General features: G+C 43.3%; 1 protein-coding gene across 2 annotated transcripts in view; it reads left to right on the top strand.

The window, feature by feature from the left end:
• The window catches only part of LOC138736733 (chloride intracellular channel protein 5-like), a 203843-nt gene that overhangs the window by 34540 nt on the left and 149613 nt on the right, over positions 1-19690 (top strand). Inside the window, exon 1 of one of the 2 annotated variants that reach the window (XM_069886712.1) lies at positions 10886-11432. The exons of the other annotated variant lie outside the window; for it this stretch is intronic. Coding sequence (XP_069742813.1) covers positions 11025-11432 — 408 coding nt within the window. The 5' untranslated portion in view covers positions 10886-11024. Of the gene's footprint in view, positions 1-10885; positions 11433-19690 lie in introns of those variants that run through there. 2 annotated transcript variants of the gene reach the window in all.

The following is a 19690-nucleotide window of genomic DNA, read 5'->3' as shown; positions in this document are numbered from 1 at the left end:
ATTACCCATTTCACACTTGCCTGATTGCAATGCCAGCATTTGCAGATGCCAAGGATTGTACTGGGGATGAAGGTGTCAATCCCCACCATGAGATTATGTCATCTGATGCTGGTTTTGCTTTCACACTTGCCACTTTAAAGGTCAATTAGCATTTGTTTCGTGGGATCACTTGCAAGTGTGAATGGGGCTAATGATACACAGAAATGTAAAAGTTACACTTGAATGATTTGAGGATTTGTGCCTTTTACAAGATCAAACCAGCAACCACAAAGAAGGCATATCACACAAGGGTAAAGATGAACAATTACTTTTTAAACAAAATTTCACCTTCAAACTTTAATTTAAAGTCCTCCCTTTTATAACAATGTCCACTGGTTAATATACAAATTTCTATAACAGTGTAAAACTGATCAATTCCTCAGCCTAAATATAACATATATAATCAAAGTCTAAGTTATATTCCCAACCAGCCCACAGAAAAAAACTTAGACACAAAACACATAAGACTCACCAAATTTCGATTACAAGTTTGGTAAACTGAACGCAAAAGATCTTTTAGAGAGAGAGAGAGAGAGCACAAAATTCAAAATGGTCTTCTTGTGTTGCTCCGGATCCTTCTGGCTGCCTTCAGAATCTTCATTTTTTTTTAAAATGCCCAACATTCCAAACTGTCTCTTAGGCAAAGACTCATGCTTGGGTTTCCTTTCATTCTACAGCCACACCCAGTCGTAGTTTGTCTTCCAAGTCCAGAAATTTCTAGATCATCTTTTGCACATGCTCAGCCTGTCTCTAACTCTCTCTTACTCTCAGCAGCCTACCTTCACCTTGGCTCTCAAAAGCAAACTGTCACTTTTTAACGTAAAACCACACAACACATAGGTCAATACACAACACAGAACTCTGTAACAGTGCTTCTCCAGAGAATCATCCCAAATATTGTCCAAACTGACTGTGAACAAAATACAACTTGATAGCAACCTCCTACTTCCCTTATGAACAGTGTTACAGAAACTTGTTTTAACTTTTACTTTCAATCGAGTAATGTAACCGTTTCCTTACCGAATGGAGTTTTTGTTTCAAGTTTATTATCATATGTACAGATGCAGTGATAGAGTTTGTTTTGTAGGCAGTCTAGCAAGGCATCTAATACATTGTACAAGTCAGACATAATAGAAGTGCAAAGTTACTGAGAAAGGCCAGATAGTACAGAACAAAAGCAGTATCATTTTACTATTTTGAGCTTTATTCATTAGACTGGTAATGGCAGGAATGAAATTGTCCTTGAATCTGGTGGTGCATGATGATATACTCATGAATTGTCTTCCTGATGGGAGAGGGTGAAGAGAGGGTGGCCAGAATGGGATGTCTTTTAATATGTTGGCAGTTTTTCTAAGACAAAAGGAGTTATACATGGTGTTGGTGGGGGGTGCGATCTATGCATAATGACCTGAGCCTCATTTACAACCCCCTGCAGTTTCTTGCAGTCTTAGGCAGAGCAGTTCCTATAGTATGCTTTCCTACAGAAGTTAATGAGGGATGTTGTACTTGACTTGGGAAGCTTTTAAGGATACATCCACACATGGGGACTTAAATACTTAAGAGTTAAGAGCTACAACAATCCACTCTAAATGAAAATTATTTGCTTCAACTGCTTGACTTCTTTGGCTTGGCTTCGCGGACGAAGATTTATGGAGGGGGTAAAAGTCCACGTCAACTGCAGGCTCGTTTGTGGCTGACAAGTCCGATGCGGGACAGGCAGACACGGTTGCAGCGGCTGCAGGGGAAAATTGGTTGGTTGGGGTTGGGTGTTGGGTTTTTCCTCCTTTGCCTTTTGTCAGTGAGGTGGGCTCTGCGGTCTTCTTCAAAGGAGGTTGCTGCCCGCCAAACTGTGAGGCGCCAAGATGCATGGTTTGAGGCGATATCAGCCCACTGGCGGTGGTCAATGTGGCAGGCACCAAGAGATTTCTTTAGGCAGTCCTTGTACCTTTTCTTTGGTGCACCTCTGTCACGGTGGCCAGTGGAGAGCTCGCCATATAACACGATCTTGGGAAGGCGATGGTCCTCCATTCTGGAGACGTGACCCATCCAGCGCAGCTGGATCTTCAGCAGCGTGGACTCGATGCTGTCGACCTCTGCCATCTCGAGTACTTCGACGTTAGGGATGAAAGCGCTCCAATGGATGTTGAGGATGGAGCGGAGACAACGCTGGTGGAAGCGTTCTAGGAGCCGTAGGTGATGCCGGTAGAGGACCCATGATTCGGAGCCGAACAGGAGTGTGGGTATGACAACGGCTCTGTATACGCTTATCTTTGTGAGGTTTTTCAGTTGGTTGTTTTTCCAGACTCTTTTGTGTAGTCTTCCAAAGGCACTATTTGCCTTGGCGAGTCTGTTGTCTATCTCATTGTCGATCCTTGCATCTGATGAAATGGTGCAGCCGAGATAGGTAAACTGGTTGACCGTTTTGAGTTTTGTGTGCCCGATGGAGATGTGGGGGGGCTGGTAGTCATGGTGGGGAGCTGGCTGATGGAGGACCTCAGTTTTCTTCAGGCTGACTTCCAGGCCAAACATTTTGGCAGTTTCCGCAAAGCAGGACGTCAAGCACTGAAGAGCTGGCTCTGAATGGGCAACTAAAGTGGCATCGTCTGCAAAGAGTAGTTCACGGACAAGTTTCTCTTGTGTCTTGGTGTGAGCTTGCAGGCGCCTCAGATTGAAGAGACTGCCATCCGTGCGGTACCGGATGTTATGTTAAAGAATCTCCATATTATTTGTGCTATATCGGACTTGTCAGCCACAAACGAGCCTGCAGCTGACGTGGACGTTTACCCCCTCCATAAATCTTCGTCCGCGAAGCCAAGCCAAAGAAAGAAGAAGTATCTATAATATACACTAGTTAATACTTCAATAGGACTTTCCAAACCCATGGCCTTTAATGCCAATATAGACAAGAGCATCAGGCACATAGGAATACCACCTACAAATTCCTTTCCAGTCAACACACTCTTCTGACTTGGAAAGATATCACCACTTGTTCAACCTAGAACTCCTTGCCCAAAAACAACTTGGAAGTACCTTAAAGAGATTATGGCCATGGTTGAAAAAGGGAGTCAGTCATCCTTTCAGGGACAATTAAAAAAGATTGAGATAATGGAAAGGACTGCCTGCCTCCCATTAATGTGGTTTAGGCAAAAAACATTTATATTATCCCTTATGGGCTTCCATAGTTCAGTGGTTAGAGCACTGGTCTTGTAAACCAGGGGTCATGAGTTTGTTCTTCTCTGGGGTCTCATTTCTGTGAGGGGCACTTGACAAGTGGTGACTCTATGTCTTCCATGCAGTAGACAAAGTTAAAGAATTTCATGTATGTTATATTCTAAATGTAGTATTATGTGACAATAATGGAACCTTTACCTTTATCATTCTCCCTCTTTCAAACATGAAATGTTCAAGTTTTCTAATCTTTTTTTCATAATGCAACTCCATGATGTGAAGCATCCACTGATGTTTTCTGATTAATGTGTATAGTATTCAGGATGTAGCCTCCCAGTGGAACCATGTGGTTTCTGCCTGGATTTCAGTTAAATTTAGCAATTTTGACACAATTGTTTAGGGCTCTTGTTTGCTTTATAACTAAGTCTTTGCAATGGATTTGTTTTTACACCAAAAAATAATTTAGCCCCTCATCATGCATTTGACATCATTCATCCAAAGTGTGCAAGAAGAGATAAATAAATTACAACAAATAGGAAGAGCAACCTATGATTGCTATTGGAGTGAATTCATTTGATCCACTGAAATACTGGGGACAAAATTCAACAGTGGCATAGCCTTTTTTTTATAGGCAACAATTACTTCAGAAAACCTGGCAAATTTATACAGGTGTATGGTGGAAAGAGTGCTGACCAGCTGCTTCATGGTCTGGTATGGGAACACCAATACCCCTGAGCGTAAAGCCCTGTAAAATGTAATAGACTCAGGAGAGGACATCACACGCAAAACCCTCCCCACTATTGAGAACATCTACTAAGGAACGCAGCCATCGGACAGCAGTTACTATAAATGCTTCTTTGGTTTCACAACAATGGATATATGGACACCCTAGGGACTTCCTTGGGAGAGAGAAGTCACATAATGAAACTCCATTTCCTGTTAACCTTAAAGCTGGACAACCTTTCCACTCCATTCTGCATCCTATTTCCTTTTGTAACCCTAACACGTTCGGCACTATCACAACTCCTCCACCTTCATATCATCTGCAAACTGACTGAGCCATTCTTCCACTTCTTCATCTAAGTCATTTATAAAAAATCACAAAGAGCAGGTATCCCAGAACAGATACCTGTTTAACTCCATTAGTCACTGGCCTCAAGGCAGAATACTTTCTGTCCACCACTACTCTCTGCTTTCAACATCCAAGCCAATTTTTAATCTACACAGCTAAGGTTCCATGGATTCCATGCCTCATGATTTTCCTGTCTTCCTTTCAAAGTTCATATTTTCCTTCCTAATAACCTTAGTTACCTTTTTAAAAGTTCCCGATCCTCTATCTTCCCACTCATTTTTGCTTCTTGGTTTGCCCTTTCTTCTGCTTTTACTTTGGTTTTGACTTCTCTTGTCAACCACAGTTGTGTCATTTTCTATTCAAATATTTCTTCTTATTTGGAATATATCTGTCTTGCACCTTCCTTATCTCTCACAGAAACTCCAACCATTGCTGTTCCGTCATCATCCCTGCCAGTGTATCTTTCCAATAAACTTTGGCCAGTTCCTCTCTCATACCTCTACAGCCCCCTTTATTTCACTGGCATGCTGACACATTTGATTTTAATTTCTACCTCTCAAACTACAGGGAAAATTCTATCATATTATCATCATAGATTTCTCAGGTTCCCCTACCTTCAGCTCCCTTATCAACACTAGTTCAAACTTATTGTTAGAGTACATATATGACTTCACCTACAACCCTGAGATTCTTTTGCCTGTGGGCCAGGCAGAATATCTACTTCTCTCATTAATTACACAATACCCAATCCAGAATTGCCATTTCCCTGGTCAGCTCAGCCACAAGCAGCACTAAGAAGCCATCCTGAAGGTATTCAATAAATTCCTTCTCTTAGGATCCAGCACAAACGAACTAATTTAAATGGGTATCAAATGTTGTCACTGCAGTCTCAGATTTTGGATAACAAAAACTATCTTGGGCTTATTTTCCTGATCAGCATCTAGTAAGGTTAGGTAAAAGATGCCAGGGCACCAAAAGTTATTGGGATAAGGCCAGGCAGTGGGGTTGAGTGGGAAAATGGATCAACTCATGATTAAATGTTAGGGCAGACATGATGGATTGAATAACCTACTTGTGCTCCTATGTCCTATGGTCTTCTTCTAAATAGCTCACATGTAAATGCCCTCCTTCCATGCAGATGCATTGTATGATCACAGAACTGAAATGAAATTGACTCATTTGTCCTTGCCTTTCCATTACCTTGATTCATTACCCTCTCCCACCTGGTTCCATCTGCCCATCACCCACAGACCAATGCACCTGGGATTCCTCTCCATTGACCTAAGCCCTCTTCCCATTTGGTTCCATCTATCCATCAATCCTTCCTTGCCTAGTTCCACAATCGTCATCTTCCAGTTTCCAGAAGCTGTATGACCTGCTGAGTCACTCCAGTGGTTTTTTTTTGGTCTAGATTCCAGCATCTGCAGTCTGTTTTGTCCCCTTCTCTCAATGTTTCATAAATCTGGATTTTTAACAAAGCAATGAAATTCACATCACTAGGTTCTGTGTTTATAAAATTAAATTTTTAAATTTAGATATAGAGCACAGTAACAGATCTTTTTCACTCATGAGCCCGTGCTCCCCAAATACACCAATTAACCTTCAACGTCTGTACATTTTTGAAGGGTGGGAGGAAACCAGAGCACCTGGAGGAAATCCATGCAGACGTGGAGAGAATACATAGACCCCTTACAGACAGTGCTGGATTCGAACCCAGGTCGCTGGCACTGTAATACTGTTGTGTTAACAGCTTTCTTTTTCAATATTTTTATTGGATTTTACAGAAATAGTACATAATAAAAACCATTAATCAAAGGTAATATTTAAGGAATATACAGAGATAAAAATTATATAAGAAAAATAAAATTATTATATATACTCAATGTCATAACAGTCACAGAGAAAAAAAAGTGGCAAGCAGTTACAAAATTACAACATATGGCTAACTGAAAAAGATTATAAAAAACTTTACTACAAATTCTAACACCTTCCCTTCTGAAGTTATCCGGTAAGTACATATAATTTCACTACCATTAAAAAAAAACACAAACTCACAAAGCAAGATCCAAGTATCTTATAAATTACAAAACCAATTGATAAAAGGACCCCATAAACTTAGAAAATTTAAATCTGTTTCAATAGAAGAACATCTGACTTTTTCCAAAGTTGGGCATGCCATCATATCAGATACCCGTTGAGAGGCAGCACCTTTCCAAATGCTGCAAAATACATCTTGATTCAATCCCTGTTTGAATTTACATTCAGAACATTGAGAAAATAGGTTATGAGGACAATTAATGGGGGGTAGAATTAATCTGTGATGATCCATACAAAGTCAAAAGGCCAAGATGGCCTCCGTCAAATATGGTAAATATTGAGGGCTTGTATATGCTAGTGATGGGACAACAGCTTGGATTTGAACAAGCTCTGAAAGTGGGATGCTATGAAAGAAGCAGGACAACTTCACAATTTCCTGACATTAAAAGGTTAAACAAAAAGTTTGCGAATGCTAAGGATTGCTATTGACCTGTGATCTCCCATCGACTCCTCTGCACCCCTACCCTCCCATGTAAATGAAGCCATTTATGATAAGGAGATTACTGCAATTTTTGATAAGGACTTACACTGATTTCTTGGTGTACACAGATCATATTTAACCTTATCAACTGCCATTAACCTGTTTTTCCTGCACTTTGCATTAACCTGTTTTTCCTGCACTTTGTTCTCCATTAGATTTAAAATTCTTTAAATCATGTTTAGAAAGAAACAGGCAAATTATTCAAAAGCTTTATAAATTACATCAGGCCTCAGTGGCAGGACTATTTGCCATTCGTGACACTGCAATTTAGGAAGAATATTAAAGGTTTTGAGAATTTCAAGATTCCTTTATTATTATGTACATAATGCACAAAATTTGTTAAGTTTTGTTTGCCATAAAGGACTACCAGCTCAGCACCCCCACCAGTAAGAGAAAGAGAAGTAAAAGAGAGTCTCTTCAGAGATACCAAGTATCCATAGATTCACCTCTTGCCCTCTGTAACCTCTGCAGTCCAGTGATGAACCTAAGTTCCTTGTACTGAACCTTTGATACGATTAGGAAACTTATCACTTGGGAACACAGTTTGTCATTGTCACCTTCACAAATCCTGGACCCATTTCCTGGTTCTCAGGAGATTTTGTGGGATGAAGGCTTTTTATCTGGTGAAGACTGGATAATATATTTTGTTTAAGAGTGCAGGTGTTCAAAACTTCGAGGGTTCTGATAAATAGGGAGAAACTATTCATGTGTGAGAATAGTCAGTAACCAGAAAAAAAAACATACACAAGTGGCCAATAAAAGGGAGAACAGGAGAAAATTTGTGAACCAGATAAACATTTTCTCTTTTAGCATTTAGCCATCCTTTTGAATAACTTTACCTTTCAATCTGGGTCAATTTTAGTCCCATTTTGTGTCTGTAAAGGGTGGGGATGTTTTAATGTAGTTAATGTAGAACTATAATTCTAACTCACTGATGTTTAATTGTAAGATTAATTTATTCTTTCTTAGTTGATGCATATTTTATGAGAAAGATATTTTCTTTTAGAATCTAATTTTTCCAAGTTTTGCTATTGTGCTTCCAATCAACCACAATCAGTCAGAGAATGTGATTAATAGGCTTAAAGTGTCGGCAGAGCTTGCATGTTGCTAGCCTTGTTCCAAGGCAGGTACTGAGGGAGGGGTTGGGCGTAACAGCCTTTATGGGGATATCCGGGAGGGAGGAGTCACAGGTTCAGGGGGCGGACCAGCCCATACAGTACATACATATACATAGTATATTTCTAGCAAATAGAAAAAAAACGACACTTAAGAGCAGCTGTTCTTGTAGTTGCCTTTAACTTCATTGCTGGTTGCTCGTTTTATCATCAAATGATGCATTTATTATGTTCCCTCAAACACTTTTAGCTTATGGTTTGTGGAAAAAGTAGCACAGTGAATCAATGACTGGATTGGCATCCACTGAACCAAAGACATAAGTTTAAATCCCATAATGCCAACCAGGGATTTCAAACTCAAGTAACTAAATTTAAAATGGGAATTAATTAAAACACTCAGTGATGATAAGTATGAACCAACAGAATTCCATTTGGTGATATCTTGCTAGTTGTGGGATTCATTCCTCAACTCCTAGATGATTCTACAGGATGTTGGAGGGACTATAATCCTGCGGTTGCCTACTTAATCTTCATCGTGAGGCCTTAATAAGAAGAGCCTGCATAATCTCATAATTGAACCAAATGTTTCTCTTAAATATTCTCTCAATTGAAAATAACAGACAAGAGAGTTACCAGATATCAAATATTTATCCCTTAATTGTTGAAATGGAATCAACTGATTCTGTTCATAACAATCTTCAATATTCTTGATCCCTTTACGGGACCAAATACTTAAAAAATGATTATTAATTGAGAAGGTACAAGATCATTTTGAAATAACAGTGCCTTAGGCGACACTCCTCCTTTAATTCCAATTTCAACATTTATCTTATACCAAAAATTAATTAAACGTTTCAACAAAAAATAGTGTTTCTTTTTCACCAACCATTAATTTTGAATGCCATTTATATTGTTATGGATTGGGTTAATAAAATTATGATTAAAATATGTCTTTAGTTTAGGTATTAGTTAAAGTACACTTCACAAACATTTTGTAAAATACATCTCATTGAAAATGCAAGGGCTATGCATAAGTAGAGCTTTCATGTCCACAGTGACTTTACAGAAACTTTGAAGAATGCCTATGGAGACTTCACAAGTAGGTGTTAGTTGGACTGATGTTGTGGAAAAAAATGGACTATTGTCTTTTAAGGTGTCCAGGCTCAGAAATTGATTGCGGTGCTAATGATCCAAGTCTGGTTAAAGGTTTGTATTCTCAGAGTGATCATGTGGTTTTTGCAAACTGAGAGAGGATAAACAAACAGGTGATTTCTCTTTAGAGAGAGGAAAATCAGTTTACAGCAAAAGTTGGTGTTGGAAGCTGCAAGCTTTGCACTCCTGATATAAGAAAGAGCCCATTTGAAGATGGGTTTTGAGTTCTGAGTTCACCTATTCTCCACCCTTGTAATTAATTACGAGAGGAAGTGGATGGTTAATGTGTTTTTCCTGGATTGGGGGGCAAAAAGAACTCTGTAGTTACCTGAAACAAGAGGTTATCTTTCGGAAACCCCATGAGGGGGCAAGTTTCTTCGGCAAGACACTGAAGTGGCTGATTGAAGGAGATCAGTTTTTGTGTGTGTGTGTGTGTCCAACAAATAATGAATGTCTCTCTGAAACCAACAAAGACCTTCCTTTGTGGAAACAATTTAAGTTGAAGCACAAGAACCTCGTGAAGATCATAAATGTTACATTTTGTGCACAGTATGAAAATTTCCAGATTCCAGTGAACTTGGAGAAGTGAAAAGTGAATGACTGGATAGTGAAACAAAGAACTTTCCTGAACACATACACATGCATTTAGAATTAGAAGGGGGTTAAGTTAGGTTAATAGTAATATGTTAAAGATTGATATTATGTTGGAAGAAAATTAAAGCAACTTTTATTTAAGTTACCATTGTCTTGGTGAATTTCTGTTGCTGCTGTTTTTTGGAATCCTCTGGGCTCGTAACAATATATAAACTCTCCTGCTCCACTCTCTCCTATTTTTCCCAATTCTAAATTAAACCATTCTGGACTTCTCTCTCTCTCGTTCAAACAAAAAGTAAGAAATCTCATTTGAACAGCTTGATAATAATTCTTAAAATTAGGAAGCTAATCTTCCCAGTTCAGACTTCCGTTAATTTTTCTACAGAAACTCTTGACATCTTACCTTTCCAGAGAAATTTCCTCATATTTGTTTAGATCCTTAATTTTTTTTTTGAGGCCATAATATTGCCAAGATTTGAAAAAGGTATTGTATTCTTGGGAAAATATTCATCTTAATACAATTCACCCTACCTCTTAACATTGTAGGTAAATTCATCCGCTTATTTAAATCCTCCTCGACCTTTTTAAGTAACGGTGAATAATTAAAAAGCAATATCATCTATACAAATTCCTAAATAATTCAGGTTTTTTTGGCCATTTGAATTGAGTATCTTTTTGACATCCAGAAATGTTCAATTGGACATCAAATTGGTGATCAGCCCCATCATGAGTAACAGAACCATACTCATCATTCATAATTAGTGGACGTTGCAGGAGAAATGCAATAGGCTACCCTTCCTAGCTCTTCACGTGGAAAATGGTAACCCTTAAACTTCGCATCTCACCCCACGTTCGTTCTGATGTGATAAATGTCAGTCCAAATGGAACCTCAAAATTCACCACTTTTAGCATTTCCTTCTCATCTATTGCCTTTGGCGGTACATTTGCTACCCGTTTTCCGATCTCTCTGGATGCCCCCCACCCGCTTCTTCCAAGTTGACCAAGTCCTTCTGCCGAGACGCATTGACAAGTCATGAAGGAACTTGACTGGCAAGTCAGCAGTGGGTGATTTTTCATCCAAGTAGTTAATGATTTGCAACATATTTCGCCCACGAATACTTTTTCCAAACCAATCAATAACGTGCACAATTCCACCAGAGTTGTTGGGGCTGCATTCCAATTCCGTGCATTGGGCGGACTCAGCCCGAGTTCAATCCGACTTCCCTCCCGGCTGCAGAGCCCAGTCCTTGACCGGTTGCCCGAGGAGATCGCGGCGCCACTTGTTGCTCGTTTACCTTGTCCAACCATGGAGAACGGCTTGGCGGTGAACATTTATGAAAACCTCGGGGATGACCTGGAACTGGAGGTGAACTACGAGAGCACGCTCCAGGAGCTCGCAGATGGGGAACACGCCGCCGAATACGAGGAGATCGCCCGTTCCCCATCCCCGGGCCGTTCGTCCCCTTCCCCTACCCCTACCCTCTCTTCTTCCTCCTCCTCCTCCTCCTCCTCCTCCTCCCGCTCCTCCGTGGCTTCCGACCCCGAAAGCGCGGAGCTGAGCGATCACCAGAACGGCTTGGAGCGAGAGGAGGTGTTCGAGAGCAAGGTCGAGGCGGAGGAGCGGAGTCCCAGCCCGCAGCTGATCGGCAGCCCGGGCCAGGGCGACCGTGACCAGCCGCCGCCGCAGAATTTCGTCATCTCCCTCTATGTCAGGGTAAGCGCTCTCTCTCTCCTGTTGCCTCACACCCCCTATAACTTCCAGGCAGATTTCTCCGCCCTGCAAAGTTGTGTTTGCAAAATGCTCTTGAATTGACAAAGCATTTTCCAAGTCAATGCATCCTCTCCCCCCGCCCTGAAAACCTGCGGCGGGGGAGCACCTGGGGGGCATTCCCTCGTCCTCCCGTACCTCCGCCGCCGCTTTACCGATTCCCCCAATGCCGGAAAACACCAGCTATAATGAGAGGTTTATATCAGTCTCGGATTATTTTTAAGGTCTGAAAGTATCGATGTATTAACAACAAAAATATGGGTTCAAAACCTTGAGATGCATTTACTCAGGGCAAATTACTGCTGTATCCCGTTTATCTGCAAATTCAAATTCGTCTTGGCGATACTTTTGGAATACTGTTGTCGAGTGAAACATTCCCCTGATGACTGACAACACTTATGGGCAGTGCAGCCAAAGGGCTGTCTCAAGGAGCTGGAGTGGGATGAACTCGGGATCATCCGGGAGGCTGAGTAAATCCTGCATCAGGCCTTTGAGCAGGTGGTTAATTCAGCTAGTAGATGGGTGAACACCTAGAGAGGTAAGGGGAGAAAGAAGTCAGTGTTGTACCATCTTTGGCCATTCCCCTCAGCAACAAGTACGCTCCTTCGGATGCTGCTGAGGGAGATGACCGATCTGAGCAAGGCAGCACTCACTGTGGTCTGCTCTGAGCCTCAGAAGGGAAGGGTGAAATCATGTGGAGCTGCGTCCAGTGTGTCTGAGTGGTGACAGAATATTCTTTAAGGGGAGGGTAAAGAGCCAGAAGTTGTGATACATGTTACTACCAATGATGGAGGCAGGAGTGGGGTAGAGGTCCTGTAAATTAAGTTCAGAGAGGTAGAAAGAAGGCTATAGAGCAGGACCTCCAAGATGATAATCTCTGGATTACTTCCAGAGCCTCGTGCTAGGGGAAGGTCAGAACAGGAAGATAGTGCAGGCAAATAAGTGGCTGAGGAGATAGTGAAGGTTTTTATTTTGATCATTGGAACATTTTCTGGAGAAGGGGTGATGTATCCAAGGGGGATGGGTTACATCTGCAACTTGAAGGGAGCCAATATTCTGGCAGGGAGTTTTGCTTGTACTGTTTGGGGGGGGGTTAAAACTAGATTTGCCTGGGGGTGGAAACCAAAGAGAAGAGGCAAAAGAAGTGGTTAGCACATGAGTGGAGATAGCTGGTAGGGTGGAGATAGCCGGTAGGGAGTATGTGCGGAAGGACAGGAGGAGATAAGGCAAAATTGAAGCCAGTGGGATGAGTTGCAGACACTCTGAGTGTAGTTAAAGCACAAAAGTGTTGGAGAAGATTGGCAGTCCCACAGCTTCCATATTAGGCAAAGAGGTATAACCTACGTTTCAGGCCTGAGCAAAAAGGATAGCAAGAGGAGGGAAGAAGGGGAAAGGGAGGAGCACAGGCCAATAGCCAAGAAGCCATAGATGCACATGGATAAGAGGGCAAGAGAGAAAAGCTAAGAATTGGTCGGGGGAGGTGGTAGCTTTGAATGTAGAGCTGGAGTAAAGGAGACAGTGATAGGGAAAGAGAGAGACTTGGGGTGGGGAGCTGAAGGGAAGAAGACATTGCGATAAGGAAAGAGAGAGATGGGGGGTGCTAATGGAAACTGGAAAAGTTGCTGTTGATGCCACCTAGATGGAGAATGCCCAGATGGAATTTGAGGTGTTGTTCCTCCAATTTGAGTGTGGCAGTGCATGAGACCATGGACTGTCAGCATGCCAAGGGGCAGGGAATGGAAATGTATTGCCACTGGGATATCTCTCTTACAGTGGACAGAGTGAAGGTGCTCAATAATGCGATCTTCCAGTCTCTGATGTGGAGGAGGCCACGAGGTGAGGACCAGATGCCATAGATGACTCCTGCAAATTCACGTGAAGTGTTGCTTCACTGGGGAGGGCTGCATGAGGCCTCAAATCGTGGTGAGGAAGGAAGTGTGACACTGGTGTAGCACTTCTTGTGGTCACATGGGTAGGTTCCAAGGAGGCGATTGGTGGGAAGGGATAAGTGGATGAGGGAGTCATTGAGGGAGCAGTCTCTGCGGAAGGAGGAGAGGGGAAGAGGTGTCTGGTGGTGGGATTAAGTAGTAGGTGTTAGAAATTGCGAAGGGGAAAAGAATGAAAAGGAATAAGTTTAGCAGAAAGCAGAGAAGTTGATGTTAATGCCATCTGGCTGGAGAGTGCCCTGAGGTGTTCCTCCAATCTGTGGGTGGTCAGGGTGTGATAGTACATAAGGCCATGTGAGTCTGGGAGTGTGACTCAGAATTGAAATGATTGGCTACTGGGAGATCGCTGTCGCTACGAACGGAGAGGAGTTGCTCAGCAAAGTGATCTCCCAATCTGCAACTGGTCTCTCCAATGTAGAGAACACTGTAAAGGGAACACCAGATGTAGTAAATAAGTCCCGTGGATGTACAAGTGAGGTGTGGCTTCACTTGAAAGAGTTTTTTGGGGTCCTGGACTGTGGTGAGGGAGGAGGTGTGGGTGCAAGTATTACATCTCCTGCGGCCACAGGAGAACATGCTGGAGGGGCAATAGGTAGGTAGGGGCGGATGAGTGCACGAGGGAATCACAGAAGGAGCAGTCCTTGCGGAAGGTTGAGAGGGGAGGAAAAGGAAAAATGAGTCTGGTGGTGGGATCCTGCAGTAAGTGCTGGGAAATTCTGGCGGACAATGTGTTGGATGCGGTTGTGATAAATGTTGAGATTTGCCTGCTTTATCACTCTTCCAATATTTAGTTATGATAACTTCTGTGACTCATCAAAGGCTGAATAATGTATAAGCAGTGTGCCAACAAGGTAGAACTAGCTGTGGTAGCAGACCTGGCCCTCAAAATCTCAAGATTTTGTCCAGTTCTGTTTGCCTCATTATAGGAAAGACGTGGGAGCATTGGAAAGGGTGCAGAGGAGATGAAGTGGATGATACCTGGTTTAGAGAGGATGCATTATGAGAAGAGATTAAGGGAGCTGGGCTTTACTCTTTGGAGGGAAGGAGGATGAGAGGTGACATGTGTAGCATGAATAAAAGCTCTCACGGCTGGAGGAAGAACAAATGCTTTTATTAGCATAACTATTGGCAGGTTTTCACAGTGGTCTTCAGAAGGTTTCGGGGTTTAGGTAGGAAACTAGGGTTATATGTGAGCAGATAGTGGCAGAGCTGGGAGGTGGAGCATCAGCACAACACACGACCAGTTAATCCCAGTTCGCTGCAGTTCACCCGTTCCTGCAGAATGTAGGGTCTGTGAATGAAGACTGAGAACATGGGTCCAGAAAAAAGGTTGAAAAATATAGTCATTTACAAATTTACAGATTTAAGAGGTTCGGGGGTCTGGAGATCCTGGTGGAGCATCTTAGCACTGGGGGGGGCTTTGGACTCCTTGGGTCTCCTGATCTCCCTGTGAGGAAGGAGAGGTGGGCTGGGTCTCCGGCTCAAAGGTGGAGGGGGATGCACTTTCCTCCTGAACTGGATCCCCCGAGGCCCTGACTGGAGTGTCAAGAATGAGCACTATGGCTTGCAGGCCACTTGAGGCAATGGACCTTCTGTTCCAGTGGGTGCCAGGTCTCTGATAGAGACTATGTCCTCCCTGCCATCTGGGTACTCCACATAGGCATACGTGGGATTGGTGTAGAGCAGTTTCACCCTTAGGATGAGGAGTGGTGAGTCATTTTTGGGAGTGCAGTTCCTGATGCCGATCTTCTTTTGAAAGCTCATGAGAAGTAGCATTGGTCGCGGCACATAGTAGTGACTGGATGGAATGGAGTGCCATAGGGAGGACTTCTTGCCAGCATGAGTCTGGAAGGCCTTTTGACTTGAGGGTCAGTTTGACAGCCTTCCTGACAGTGGTGTTCTCCTTTTCAACTTGCCTGTTCCCCAGGGGTTGTACCTAGTAGTCCTGCTGGACATGATGCCCCTCACCAGCAAGAACTGACGTAGCTCATCACTCATAAAGGATGACTCCCAGTCACTATGAATATAGCTGGGATACCAGAACAGGGTGAAAATGGTGTCTAGGGTCATTATGACTAAAGAAGAGGACGTGTTTGGACGTGGAATTGTTAACAGGAAGTGGGAATACTCATTAATGATAGGGAGGAAGAAGGTGTTCCCGCTCGTGGAGGGGAGAGGACCCTAAAAATCAACACTGAGCCGTTCAAAGGGCTTGAATGACTTGATCAGATGCACCTTTGCGGGACGGTAGAAGTGCGGCTTGCACTCCGCTCAGACCTGGCAAGACCTGGTCATTTCCCTGACGTCTTCCATGGAGTAGGGCAGAATGCACGCCTTTGCAAAATGAGCCACACGGGTGAACTCTGGATGGCAGAGCTCATTATGCAAAGACTGCAGTTGGCTGGTGTGTGCAAAGGCACAGCTTCCTCTGGATAAGGCATCTGAAGTGTCATTAAGAGCTCCTGGCTGATGGGCAATGTCATAATTGTAGGTGGAGAGCTCGATTCCCCCTCCTAGCAATTTTGTCATTTTTGATTTTTCCCCTCTTGACCTTATTAAACATGAATGGGATCGAGTGCTGGTCATTGAAAAGCATAAATCTTCCACCAGCTAGGTAGTGTCTCCAGTGCCTTGCAGCTTCTACAATGGCTTGAGCCTCCTTTTCCACAGATGGGTTTCAGAGCTTGTATGGCTATGTCTGAAGCGTCGCTTTCCATTTGGAAAGGTGCATTCTCGTCCACCGCTTGCATGGCAGCTTTCACATTGTGATTCTGGAGCTAGTTAAAAGCCGTTTGGGCTTCAGCCGAGATGGGAAAATAGTGGCTTTTAAGAGAAGGCAAACCTTATCAGCATATTGAGGGATCCACTGGGCGTAATATGAGAAAAGCCCCAAGCATCTCCTCAAAGCCTTTGTGGTCCTGGGATTGGGGAGCTCTAACAGAGGGAACATCCTATCGGGATTGGGGCCAATGATGTCATTCTCCACTACACAGCTAAGGATAGCCAGCTGTTTCGTCCTGAACATGCACTTGTCAGAGTTTTGCCCCATGGAGAAAATTCTGGAGGTTGGCTTCATGGTCTTTCAAAATGTTCCCACAGATTGCGACGTTATCGAGGTAGCCTTCAACCCATACTCGTCCACCATTCTGTCCATTTGCCTCTGGAAGATGGAAACCCTGTTAGTAATACCGAAAGGAACCTTCCAGAATTGATAGCCTCAAATGCTGTATATGGACGGTCTTCAGAACGGATTGGCAGCTGGTGATGAGCAGCTTTCAGTTCGATGGTCAAATAGACCTGATACTGTGCAATATCATTCACCATGTCCAAAATTTGAAGGAGGGGTTATGCGTCCAGGAGTGTGTCCTGATTAATAGTTTGGCTATAGTCAATTACGAGCCTGGACTTGTTTTCCCATTTTACCACTACCAATTGCGCTTTCCACAGGCTGGTTCTAGGTTCGATGATACCTTGTGTTGCAGACGTTGTGTCTCAGACTTTATAAAATCTCGGTCGCTGTACCGTACCTCTTGATCTTGGTAGCAATGGGTTAGCAGTCTGAGGACCGATTCAGGAAGTGGGGGGGGGGGGTCGATATTCCGTGTGGAGAGGCTGCATGTGGATTCTGATTTTAGGGGCCCTCCATTCCGAACCGTTACGGGGGGAGGGGACCAGAATACTCCAAGGTCATGCTTTTAAGGTGATGCAGGAATCCAGACCCAACAACACTGGAGCACACAATTCATCAAGTATATACAAGTGAAATTTACAGAACTCTGCCCTTCAAATGACAGATGTACTCTACAATGTTGTTGAACATACGTAGAATGCGAATGAGACGCAAGGAATATGCGGTAATTGGATGGATACATCTTTGGGTTGTATTTTTGCACAGTCCGTGAGTCTATGAAGGTTTCATTAGAGCCTGCGTTGATTAGGCATTTAGTGGAATGTCCGTTTACCTTCACAGTCACTATAGAGTTGCTGAACTGGTGAGGTCTATCCTGATCTAGGACCATCGAGGCTAGATCCCTGGAGACTCCATACGTGTCACTTGAGTGGCTCCCACCACCTGGGTTGCCCTGTGTGGGTAAGATGACGGTGATCTCATGGTGCAGCAAGATGGCCGCCTTCCTTCCTCCTCTGACGATGATGGTGCCGATCTTGAATTTTAAGGCAAGGTGGCCTTCGAGACTTTCATGCCATTTCCTCACTGCCACCCTCTGGTGGTGTGTCATGCAGCAAGTGGGTTCAGGTGAATTCGGGGCAGATGGCTTGGGGCTGGAATCGGATCCAGGAGTGGTACAGGCCTCAGGCTTCCCCTCGTGCAGCAAACCCTGCCCAATGTCCTTTCTTGCCACAGCTGTAACACACTGAGTCTTTAACCAGGCAACGAGATCAGGGATGCTGGCTCTTGCCGCAGAAAAAGCACTCCCTCACATGGGAGCACTCCCTAGCATGGAAAGTGGCAGCTGTTAGGGCTGGGGTAGTGGGAGCAGATGGTCCTTGGAAGGGGTCAGCTGGGTGAGTTAGATCGCTGGCTTTGAGGTTGTCATTCTCGAGCTTGGCCTGTTCCAATGATTTGGCCAGTTCATCGTGGCTAGTCAGGTCCTTCCTTCCCAACTCAAGCAGTCGCTGCCTCATGTACCTCGAGTGGACCCCCACGACTAGGTTGTCCGAGATCTGTTCTTCCTCACGAACGCCGCTTCGTACCTGTAATTCTTGGCAAGCGTCGACAGATCCAGCAGGTAGTCATTGATGGTCTCTCCTGGCCACTGGCGACATAGAGAGAGTTGCTGCCTCGCTAGGACCTCGTTTTGCAACTTCAGGTACCTAGCCTTCAACACCTTGAAGGCAGCTTCATATGTCATGCAGTTCCTGATGACAGCATACCCTTTCGTTCCTAACCTCAAAATGTGTGCAGACCTCCTGAGTTCATTGGTGTGGAAGACGTCTCTGGACACATTCAGGTAGGCCTGGAAGCAGTTTAACCAGTACATGAACTCCTCAGCTGCGTCAAGGGACAGAGGGTCTGTCAGCAGCATGTCTGGCTTGAGTAGCGCTTCCATTGTTTAGGGAATAAGCTAATAAAATTGTAGCGTGAATAAAAGCTCTCACGACTGGAGGGAGAACAAACACTTTTATTAGCTTATAACTAAGGGTAGGGTCTCGCAGTAGTCTTCAGAAGGGTTCTGGGTTCAGGTAGGAAACCAGGGTTATCTGTGAGCAGATGTGGGTGGGGCCAGCCATCAGCACAACACACTACCAGTGAATCCCAGTTCACTGCAACGTGATAGAGAATACAAGATATTAAGAGGAATAGATGGAGTGGACAGCCAGCTCCTTCCCAGGGCACCACTGCTCAATACAAGAGGGCATGGCTTTAAGATAATGGAAGTTCGGGATTGTTGGGGTATTTCATTTCTTAAGTGTGTTGTCATAGATTGAGATTAAAAAGGAAAACTTAAAAAACAGTAATGGAAAAAAGGGATGGAAGTGGTGAAGAGGTGGAAAATAAATGAAAATAAAGATATAAAATGGCCACGTTGAACTATATGACTATAAACATTAATGGAAAATATAACCAAGTTTAAGTGTATCCCCTTTGGAAAAAAAAATCACATAATTTAAAAGACAAAGTTACAATGTTTGAAAAAACCTGGGAACCATATATGGAACATAACAGAGAGAGCAGGCCTAGGACCACCACCACCTAAAATAATAAGAAGATAAACACGATCAGATTTGATGTGAATAAGTAGATGATATGTCTTTTTTGTTTTTATTCCTTTTGTATAAAGATATTGTTTTATTGTATTTTATATGTTCAATATTTACTGTTTTTGGAGGGGGGAGGGAAGGGGGGAAGGGAGGGATGGGGGAAAAAAAGAGAAAATGTCACTGTGAATATTTAAAGAGATGCATCTGTAAATGTATTTGTTGATATGGTTCATAGTGCGATAAATAAAGAATTCCAAAGAAAAGATAATGGAAGTTCAAGGGAGATGTTCTTTAAATTTTTAATTTAAAAATTTAGACAAAGAGCATTGAAACAGGCCAATTCGGCCCTACGAGTCTGTGCTGCCCAATTAACACCCCATTAACCTACACCCTGGAATGTTTTTGAAGGGTGGGAGGAAAGCAGAGCCCCCAGAGAAAACCTATGGAGACACTTGTAGACAGTGCGGTATTTGAACCCTGGAAGGTGTTGCACTAAGTGATACACCAACTGTGCCGCCCTATTAGAGGAAGAGTTTT

The sequence above is a fragment of the Narcine bancroftii genome, chromosome 6, assembly GCF_036971445.1.
Source record: "Narcine bancroftii isolate sNarBan1 chromosome 6, sNarBan1.hap1, whole genome shotgun sequence".
NCBI lineage: Eukaryota > Metazoa > Chordata > Chondrichthyes > Torpediniformes > Narcinidae > Narcine > Narcine bancroftii.
The sequence above is the reverse complement of the archived record's forward strand: the minus strand, read 5'-3'. Positions and strand labels throughout refer to the sequence as shown.